Source organism: Canis lupus, chromosome 14 (assembly GCF_048164855.1).
Source record: "Canis lupus baileyi chromosome 14, mCanLup2.hap1, whole genome shotgun sequence".
NCBI lineage: Eukaryota > Metazoa > Chordata > Mammalia > Carnivora > Canidae > Canis > Canis lupus.
The window spans coordinates 7505673-7516710 of record NC_132851.1 but is presented as its reverse complement, the minus strand read 5'-3'; the positions used below and the strand labels follow the sequence as shown (position 1 = coordinate 7516710).

Genomic DNA, 11038 nt, shown 5'->3' with positions numbered 1-11038 from the left:
GCTCTGTTCACTTAATGGCTCCCAGAACACTTCCAGGTTCAAGTGCAGCAGGAAGGGACAAGCTCCCCATCTGCTCGACCTAACAAAAGTCTTAGAATCTATTCTCATTGGGCACAATCAATCCGTCGGCTTGGGACACATCCCCATCCCCGCACCCCATCACTGTGAGGGCTTCCTGGTGGTTGGAGGATTTCCTGCCAAAGAAGCTCCACTGACTGTTATCAGAATAAGGACAAGATGAGGTGCTGGAATAGCAGGTGTCTACCACCCTCTCAGCCCTTCCCCAGCATTCGATCCCCGATCCCCGCAGCCTTCTTGAAATTCTGTACTGCTGGCCTCGCTCCCGCAGTGCTTCCTCCTCCCCCTTCTCTCTGACCTCCTCTCTTCGGTTTTCTTGTCCTCCTCCGCCCCTGTAGGGTGAGGGGTGGTCTGTGGCTTCTAGCCCTCTCGCACTTGACCTGCCATCACCCCCCCAAGCCTTTACACACTGTTCCCACGACCGAGACGTCACCCCTCTCCCCACCCCTCATCTCTTTGTGCCTGTGCCCTCTAGGTCCGGGTTCAAATGCTTCTTTGTGAACCTTCTATAGCTAATTTTCTTCAAGACAAAGTCTACCTTCCCTTTCCTCTAAACTTCCCACCCGGGGCGCATCCCGGCCCCTCGCGCTCCCTGTCGCGGGTGTGCGTGTCCTGGACAGACACGTTCCTCTTCGGGGGAAGGGATGAGGCGGATTTCTTTCCCCAAAGTGCCTTTTCTAAAGACCTTCCCTTCCGGGGACGGGACCCCGGGCTGGGCTGGGCTGGGCTGGGGCGACGGCGCCCTGGGGAGGGAGCGGAGCCCGCCCCCGCCCCCGCCCCCCGCCCGGCCCTCGGGGTGGAGCCGCCCGCGCGCAGGGATAAGCCCGCGGGGCGCGCGGGGCGGGAGCCGGAGTCGGAGCCGAGGGGCCACTCTCCGGGCCGCGAACCGGGCCGCCGCGCACCCCCCACCCCCCCGCCATGGCGGCGCCGTCGCGGCTCCTGATCCGCGGGGGCCGCGTGGTCAACGCCGACCTCTCGCAGGCGGCCGACGTGCTGGTGGAGGACGGCGTGGTGCGGGCGCTCGGGCGCCACCTGCTGCCCCCCGGGGGCGCCGCCGGCCTGCGGGTCCTCGACGCCTCCGGCAAGCTGGTCCTGCCCGGGGGCATCGACACGCACACGCACATGCAGTTCCCCTTCATGGGCTCGCGCTCCGTGGACGACTTCCTCCAGGGCACCCAGGTACCCGCCTCGCCGCGCCCGGCGCCCCGGGGGGCCTCCTCCGCCCCTTCCGTCCCTCCGCGCCCTCCGCCCCTCCGCGCCCTCCGCGCCCTCCGGCCCCTCCGCGCCCTCCGCCCCTCCGCCCCCTCCGGCCCTCCGCGCCCTCCGGCCCTCCGCCCCTCCGCCCCTCCGCGCCCTCCGCCCCTCCGCCCCCTCCGCCCCCTCCGCGCCCTCCGCGCCCTCCGCGCCCTCCAACCCTCCGCGCCCTCCGCCCCTCCGCCCCTCCGCGCCCTCCGCCCCTCCGCCCCCTCCGCCCCTCCGCGCCCTCCGCCCCTCCGCCCCCTCCGCCCCCTCCGCGCCCTCCGCGCCCTCCGCGCCCTCCAACCCTCCGGCCCTCCGCCCCTCCGCCCCTCCGCGCCCTCCGCCCCTCCGCCCCCTCCGCCCCTCCGCGCCCTCCGGCCCTCCGGCCCTCCGCCCCTCCGCCCCCTCCGGCCCTCCGCGCCCTCCGCCCCCTCCGGCCCTCCGCCCCCTCCGGCCCTCCGCCCCCTCCGGCCCTCCGCGCCCTCCGCGCCCTCCGCCCCCTCCGGCCCTCCGCGCCCTCCGCCCCTCCGCCCCTCCGCCCCTCCGGCCCTCCGCGCCCTCCGCCCCTCCGCGCCCTCCAACCCTCCGCGCCCTCCGCCCCTCCGGCCCTCCGCCCCTCCGGCCCTCCGCGCCCTCCGCCCCCTCCGCCCCCTCCGGCCCTCCGCGCCCTCCGGCCCTCCGCCCCTCCGCGCCCTCCGGCCCCTCCGCGCCCTCCGCCCCCTCCGCCCCTCCGCGCCCTCCGCGCCCTCCGGCCCTCCGCGCCCTCCGCCCCCTCCGCCCCTCCGCGCCCTCCGCGCCCTCCGGCCCTCCGGCCCTCCGCCCCTCCGCGCCCTCCGGCCCCTCCGCGCCCTCCGCCCCCTCCGCCCCTCCGCCCCCTCCGCCCCTCCGCGCCCTCCGCGCCCTCCGGCCCTCCGCGCCCTCCGGCCCTCCGCCCCTCCGCCCCTCCGCCCCTCCGCGCCCTCCGGCCCCTCCGCGCCCTCCGCCCCTCCGCGCCCTCCGCGCCCTCCGGCCCCTCCGCGCCCTCCGCCCTCTCCGCCCCCTCCGCGCCCTCCGCGCCCTCCGCCCCTCCGCCCCTCCGCGCCCTCCGCGCCCTCCGCCCCCTCCTCCCTCTCCGCCCCCTCCGCCCCTCCGCGCCCTCCGTCCCTCCTCCGCCCCTCCGCCCCCTCCGCCCCCTCCGCCCCTCCGCCCCTCCGCCCCCTCCGCCCCTCCGCCCCTCCGCCCCCTCCGCTCCTCCGCCCCTCCGCCCCCTCCGCCCCCTCCGCCCCTCCGCCCCTCCGCCCCTCCGCCCCCTCCGCCCCCTCCGCCCCTCCGCCCCTCCGCCCCCTCCGCTCCTCCGCCCCTCCGCCCCTCCGCCCCTCCGACGGCTCCGCGCCTGTCGCTCCGCGCCTGTCCCGCTGCCCCAGCGCAGCCCGGGGACCGTCGCAGGCGCCCCGCCGAGGCCGAGCCAGGCGCCCTCTACTCCTCCCGGGGGGGTGACCGCGCGAGTTGAGCCCCCCCCAGCCCCGTGTACTCCGCTCCCGTCGCGGCCCTATTCTGTGGAGGCCCGCGGGCTTTCGTGGTATCCGCAGAGCCTGTTGGTTTAGCGGGCGCCCCCAGCCATCTCCCCGCGTTCCATCTCCAGCCAAAACCAAAGGAGAGATCCCTTCACCCAGGAGTTGCTGGCCTGACCCCCAAGGCCGCGGCCTGTGCTGCGTGCTGACGGGTCTGGGCAGGGCTGGGAGGTGCTCAGCTTCGCGGCCTCCACCCTGCAGGAGAAAAGACACGGCCCTGACAAGAACTTGCAAGAGAAATATTCCAGGATGGGACTTGAGTTGTTCGGTTTGCCCGCATACCTTGTATCCGCCCGGGGCTCATCCCACCTAGTGCCCTCCTGAGCCCCCGTCGCCCAGGCCCCCGTCCCCCACCCACCTCCCCTTCCGCAACCCTTTGTTTCCCAGTTAGGAGTCTCTCCTGCTTTGCCTGGCCCCATCTCTTCCTAACCGGCTTGCCCAGGAGACGTCAAATAGGGACCTGATTCTCGCTGCTGGGGCACCTGCATCTATTAGCCCACGGCGCAGGAGGGTCAGGCCGCCAAACCCAGGTGGCCGCCGCGTGGGTTTCTCTAGACACAAAGGCCCAGGGGCTCTGGTCAACGAAAAGAACCTTAAGCGTTTCTCCAAAGCTCCTGAAAACGAGATCTAGAGGTGAACCAGGCTGCCTCACAGCGCCATAAAGTTAAAACCGCATTCAGCATTTTGGCTCACGCCAAGCCCTCACCCTCCTTGAGACTTGATTTTTGGGGCTGCAGGAGAAAAAAAAAAAAAAAAAAAGGCTCTTTCCAGAGTCAAAGTATTGATATCTTTAAGGCCTAAACCTTCGTGTGTGAAACAGTTTACTTAGTCCGGGTGTTGGTTGTGCAGGCTTTCCAAGCAGTCTGGACTCGTTTACCTTACTAACTTCTCTCAAGTAGTTTTATTCTCGACACACACACACCCCTCCACATTTCCCAGTCATGTATGATTGACTAGAACGTTTGATAGAAAAAACAACAATTTGACCCAGAGAGAGAGAGAGAGAGAGAGAGATCTGGGGTGGGCTGCTCAATTCAATAGTTGGAAAGCCTACTCTGAGTTACTAATTATTAACTTTTATCATCAGGGCAGTGGTCAAAGTTTTTTTGTAGAACATACCATTATCTGTTGTGAAAATTGAATATCCATTTTGCCCTTTAGTTAACAAGGAAAATTTCCTGAAATTTAATGAACTGATTTTTTACGTTTTAAATACAATTCTCAGATATAAAAGCAATACATGATTGTACAAAATTGGAGAAAAAGATATTAGGAAAGTAGGAAAAAATATATTACCTACAATCTCTGTGTTGGTGTATTGCTTTTACGCTTTCTAGTATGCTTTATTTGACATAACTGAGATCATATTATGCAAGTATGTACGAGTGTGTGTGTGTATGTGTGTGTGATACCTGTAAGTGAACTTTTGTAACCTGGTGCTTTCAGTTACAGTACACACACTTTCTCATATCACAGGCTCATCATTAACAAAGTGCTTTGCTGATGGCAGGGCATTCCATTGACACCCGTTTGCCAGGTGCAAAGTCGCTCCTTAGGACCAGCAGTTGCCAGGCCCACTAGCATCATTTCCCCTCATCATCTTCCTTTTTCTCATCAGGGTTCTAGAGAACCTGGGAAGCCCTTCACCTTCCCAAAGCCAGGAAGCAGAGTTGGAAGGCTCTAAAGGAGGAACATTGGGCTGCCCGGGTGGCTCAGCGGTTTAGCGCCGCCTTCAGCCCAGGGCGTGATCCTGGGGACCCGGAGTCGAGTCCCACGTCGGGCTCCCTGCATGGAGCCTGCTTCTCCCTCTGCCTGTGTCGCTGCTGAATAAATAAATAAATAATCTTTAAAAATTTATTTAAAAAAATAAAGGAAGAACATTCCTTATCTTTCTCAAGATTATCGGTGCATGCATGCTATAAGGCCCTGGAAGGTGGTTCTTAGTCTTCTGTCTGTTGTTCTTTGGACATTTGGGTATTCCTAAACATGGAGAGATTTACAGTTCTAAATGAGAAGGCAGATCTTTGAAGCATACTATGGTACTACAGTCATCAACATCTGAAAGAACTTACCCACCAGCTGATTCTCTAGGTGTTTCTATACTTAAACGTTGTCCAGCTATTAAACAAACAAACAAAAAAACATGTTCTTCATGACCTTAGGATCTTAATTAGACAGGATGGTCTTAATTAAGCAATATGGTCAGAGATGTTCAGGTCAAAGATTTAGCAAAGGCTAAATTCCTGTTGAACATTAAACAGTACTCCCAAAGACACTAAGTTACAAAAGTCTACTTCAGAATTGGTTGGATCCCAGGAGATAACCTCTCCTGCCCCCAGAAACAGAGGAGACTCCATAAAAGGGAACCAGATGGGTAAATATAGATAAACACGAGCATTAAAGAGCATTAAAGTATCGGCTTGAGTTCTGAAAGGAGAACATTATGGAATCACCTCGTCCTCTTTTGTAGTCTTCAGAATAATTCCCAAGGCAATGTTGGAGTTTCTGGTTTTGGGGGAAAAAGAAACAAAGAAGTCTTTTGTAGATGCTGCTGGTGCTGTATATTATATTGAAAACAATAGTATTAATAGTATTGAAGTAACATTTATTTTATTAAGCACTCACTGTGTGCCAGGCACTGTGTGAAACTGCATCATCTGCCAACAATCTCGGGTGCCATTATCTCCTTCTGCAATTGAGGAAACTGAAATTTGAGTCACTTGCCTAAGGTCAGACACCAGTAAGTGACCATGGGACTCTTCAAATTCCTTACTGCCTGCCATTGCTAGGGCTCTTACCTACTAGGCTCTCTTCCTTTCTGAAACTATTGGGAAAACGTGATGTTTTAGATTTGTCCTAGTGGCAGATGATGCAGTGAAAATGCTGGGTAAGTTGCAAAATAGAGCAGTCATCCTTGAGAAACACAGTAGCCCTTCACCTTCCCAAAGCTAGAGGTTATCAAAATAAATACACATCTCAGGCATTAGGTTTTTGAGGCATTTGTACATGCATTTATGGCCATACAGAAATGGGTACCTTACGTACAGAAAGCTATAAAGGAAAAATGATATATGATGCTTTCAGGAGATGGGCTCCAAATGTTTGCGTTCTGCATGCACAAGGCTGATCATTTATAATGTCTGACACATAGGAGGGATCCTGTTTGTGGTATCCTGTTTATTGATCACCAGATTGGGATGTGGCCCAATTTAAAAAACGAAATATAGGTCAACCAAAGGTTACATGTTTTGTCAATCTAATTTATGGCAGAGTTGAGTTAAAGCTTATAATTGATTTACTTAATTACAGGTAAAAGCTTTCTATCTGATGTAACTAATAGAAGTAATGTTCTGCTTTAAAGAAATCATATTTCATCTTGTTGGTCTGTACTACATGTACAGTGGTCTTCCTGTAATTCAATATCCATGAGGAAAAACAATGGGATTTTTTATTCAAGTGGATATTGTGAATTAGGTAAAGTTGAAGGAATTATGACTTTGCTTTACTACATTCTATGATAAGAGAGTAAATTACAAAAGCTTGGCTAGTTTTCATATATTGATATTCAGACATATATGCAGCTTGGAGTAGGTGGATTCACATTAAAAATCTGGCAGCGGGCAGCCCCGATGGCGCAGCGGTTTAGCGCCGCCTGCAGCCCACGGCGTGATCCTGGAGTCCCGGATCGAGTCCCACGTCGGGGTCCCTGCGTGGAGCCTGCTTCTCCCTCTGCCTGTGTCTCTGCCTCTCTCTCTCTCCCTCTGCATCTCTATGAATAAATAAATAAATCTAAAAAAAAAATTTTTAAAAAGATTACTTTGAAAAATAAATAAATAAATAAAAATCTGGCAGCATCAGTAACTGGTGGAAGGATCTTTTTTTTTTTTTAATTGGGAAAAGACGCAGAACACTTTTTTGTGTGTAAGACAAAAAGCTTTCAAAGTTATCAAGAAAGGAAATTATACTTTGCTCTGGAACTTTTTGGTAAAGTGCCATCAAGATGATTACTTATAATAAGGCAGTGGAAGGTATGTGATTAAGCGTGCGTTTGTGGTGTATTTATAGAATTTCTTCACCTTGTAGGAGAACTGTGCTTCAGGAAACTTGTTTGCAAGCCAAATCCCCTTTTCTGTTGCTTGCAGGAGCTCAGGGCTGGGCTTCTGAGGCTGTTTGGGCTGACTGTGTGACCTTGGGCAAGTCACTTCTTATATCAGGGTTATTAACATTTCCTTGTTTGTCTAATGATGCATCGGTTAGAAGAACAACTTTAATTTTAAAAAAATGTTGGAAGTAATAAAAACAATATGTTACTCATTATCCAGACCTTGGGAAAATGCTAGACCATTATAGATGCTCAATATATATTAGTTTTCTTTTTTTAAAAGAGGAAAATATAGTTGAGTGTAAAGAAAAATAATATTTAAGTCACCTATAAATTTAACATTTTGCTTCCTGTGTGTCTTCATGCTTTTCTTTTTTTTTGGGGGGGGCATATAAACATTTTCTACTAAATTTTGCATACTCTTCAGAGACAGCCTTATTCATCACATATTTCCACGGGACCTTGACTATCATTGGAGAACGTGATTTCCATGGTTCTGTTATCCTTGCAGAGGCTGAGTCTCAGAGCTTTCACTCTGGTCTTGGTGTCTCTGTGCCTCAGACTTCTATTTCTGCCTGAGGATTTCACAGCCTGGATATCCCACAAGCATTCTGTATTCAGTATGTTCCAAACCAGATTTATCTTTCCTTCCAAGTGCCCCCCCCCCCCACCGCCCCCCGCCCCCCGCCCCGTGCCTCATTTTTCATTCTGTTTCACAAACTGTTAATAGCTCCCTCCCATCTTCTCAGTGGTGGACATTTGGGTGGTTTCCAGGGGTTTTTATTTTTGCTTCTGTAACAAGGTTGGAACATAAATCATCTCACAGATTCTTGATAATGGATTTAGAAATCACCCCTCCCCCCAGTGAAATGGCTAGACCAAAGATTATTGGATCAGTCTTGAAGGAATTTAATACATATATTCAGATGGCTCTTCAGTTTGTGCTCCGCGAGCAATACATTCTAATTCCCATTTCACTGAATCCTAGCTAATTGTAGCTGCTACCTTAAAAAAATCAATGCCAATTTAGTAGGAAAAACATAGAATTTCTTAATGTTTTTAAACAAGAATTTATTTCATTGCTGGTGAAGCTGAGATTTGAATATTCTTATTGTGCTATTAGTTTGCATGTTCCAGCTCTAAGAGTTTATAATTCTGATTTCCTTGAGTAGCTCTTTACTGATTACAGAGTTAATCTTGGAACTAATCAGAGGAAGAAAAAAAAATCTCAAAGATTAATTTGAAACCACTTGATGGGTTTTGAAACCATTTGATAGGGCCCTACTGAGGGTGTTGTGTGTTAGGAATTCCTTCCCCGAACTTTACAGAATCTAGGACTTGTCTTCCCTCAGTTTTGGTACTTGAGTTCTCCATGCCTTTAAGTGGCACTGCTTGTTTCCTTCCTCATTTGCCTGGATTAGATGTTTTTAATGTTCAACAAAGGTAGTGTAGAAATCAAGGTTTCCCTGATGCTGTTGTTGGAAAGAAAAACTTTTTCCTGTAACCTCTTAGGTTTGGTTACTGAGGCATGCAAATTAACCAACAAAAGACAGATTAACAAGAGAAAAGACAGGTCTTTAAATTTTTCATGCACTTGTGAGTTCAAAGAAAAAATGTGACTCAAGGGTTAATTAAAATTTTGGGTAATAAACCCACCTTAACAGGGGAAAGGAAGGGGGAGAAGCGCATGTATGGGAAAATAAATGACCTTAATAAGAGAAGAGGATTAGAAAGGGCACTTATGGGAAGACAAGTGGCTTTTAGGAAGACAGATGGACTCTTAAGAGAATTGGTGGGAGATATGATAGTTTCTGACAGGGTTTCTTGAGGTGTGGTTCACGTTTCCAGTCTCAGGTGTTAAGACACAATCTTTCCTGGTGGTGAAACTTCCTAGAAGGGGATTCATTACAGTTGAATTCTTTTGAGAGTCTTTGCTTTTAGGCAGATAAGGGAGTTCACCCCTCCCCCCCATACACACACATACACCTATTCTTAAACACCTTCAGTTCAAGATGGTTTTTATGGGACGTCTGGGTGGCTCAGTGGTTTAGCACCTGCCTTCGGCCCAGTGTGTGATCCTGGAGCCCTGGGATCGAGTCCCATGTCAGGCTCCCTGCATAGAGCCTGCTTCCTTCTCCCTCTGCCTGTGTCTCTGTGTCTCTCATAAATAAATAAAATCTTTAAAAAAATATTTTTACGGCACAGTGGACTCCTCTGGGCCCTGTCACTGCCATCTAATATGGAACAATCCTAAATAAGGATTTTTCAAGTTAATGGTTAGGTTCTATTATTTCAGTCAACAAATATTTCTTGGTAACCCACTAAGTGGCAGGCACTGTGGTTGGGCTAAGAGAGATGAGAACCATGGTGGTCTTTGTTCCCTTTTCCTTTTGTGAGGTTGCCAGTCCTGATGGCTTGCTGCATCACAAGGTATGTTTCTGAGCAAGCTATTTGACTGATAAGTGAGCACCTACCCAGAGTCTACTGCTCACTTCCACTTTGTGCTCTTCTTATCACATGTCAAGTCACAAATTGAGGGAGGACGCTTCTTCAGTTATGTTTCATTACATCTAATAGAGAAGTTGTTGTCATGGTAATCATGCATTCCCAAACCCTGAGAGTCTGTTTACACATAAAAACAAAGACCTTAAAAGCTAAAGGTAAAACAAAGTGTAATCTTTAAAAACAAAACAAACAAACAAAAACACAAAAAATCAAGGGTCCCTGGGTGGCTCAGTCAGTTAAGTGTCTGCCTTTGGCTCAGGTCGTGATCCCAAGGTCCTGGGATAGAGCCCCAGTGTTGTGCCTCTGCTCTGCGGGGGGAAGGGGGGAATCTACTTCTCCTTTTCCCACTCCCTCTACACTCCCCCCTGCTTGTGTGTTTTTTATTCTTCCATCTCTCAAATAAATAAAAATCTTAAGAACACACACACACACACAAGAAATCATTTGAGGCAAATATAGATTACAATCTGTTGTATTAACAATCCTAGTTAACACTGATTAATTGATAGGCTTTGGACACAACTGAGCATTTAGCTTTCATATGCTCTCAGGGTCTACATTCTGCATTAACACTTTCACAGAAGGAACCAGGAAACTACATGGGTAGGGCTAGCAATATTTTAAAGCAATGTCATATTAACATGCAACTTAACACTGCTTTCCCATTTTGCTATTGTTAAAGTGAACCATCAAAGTTATCCCATCTCCCACCTATTGGGGGAAATTCACTGATCCCTCTATTCCTTTCTCCTGTTAAAGAACAAAAATTCAGCTGAGTAAATTTGAAGATCTAATTGGTTTTATTAAGCGATTCCTAAATCAGGCAGCATGCCATCTGGCAAGTAGAAAGAAGCTACAAGGTATCTACAAAATGGAAGGTTTTTATAGAAAGGAGTGTGGGGAAGGAAGTTATTTGGGAGAGGGCGAGTGTGACAGATTACCTCACTGGTGCTGACCAAAAAGTTCTTGACTACATTTCTGAGGGAGACTTAAACTGCAATTAGGTTAGGTTTTAAGCTGGTTTGGTGACTTGGCCTACCATAAGTGATCCCATCTTGGGACTGTGGTTTTCTTTATAAACTCTCCCTTAAACATTTAAAGAACATTTATATACCAGGCACTGTAATGGGCATGGGGCATACAGAGGTGAAACTACATCCACCCAATGAGGATCTCAGAGGGATGGGATAAATTTCCCTAGACAATGCTGGTGTGCAGCCAGGGTTATAGTCACTGGATCAAGTAGAAGAGGGGCTGGGGAGGGAAGAGCAGGAGTAATGTCTTTCTCTAAGGTAGAAAGGAGCTCAGAGCTCTCCAAGGAGAGGGAGGAATGGTGTCACTGGAGTGGGACGAGTGGGTTGGAGGCAGGTGACCCAAGAGCAAGCAGAGGAGTCAGCTAAAGTTCAGCCTTATGTGTAATAATTGTCTTTTTTTTCCATCCTAAGGGCAAAGGGAAGTCAATATAAGATTGGCAGTGGCAAGCATGGCTGGCGACGAGGTGACAGTGAAGAGACTACTGCTCTAGTTCCATTGGGAGATGTAAGATAGCACTGGGCAGCAGAGG

General features: G+C 51.0%; 1 protein-coding gene across 1 annotated transcript in view; it reads left to right on the top strand.

Annotated features, from left to right (window-relative positions):
• Nucleotides 1-981: 981 nt before the first annotated feature.
• DPYS (dihydropyrimidinase) overlaps nt 982-11038 on the top strand; it is a 77044-nt gene continuing 66987 nt past the window's right edge. Inside the window, exon 1 of the mRNA XM_072774195.1 lies at nt 982-1257. Within this exon, the coding sequence (XP_072630296.1) occupies nt 997-1257 (261 nt within the window). The 5' untranslated portion in view covers nt 982-996. The remainder of the gene's footprint in view (nt 1258-11038) is intronic.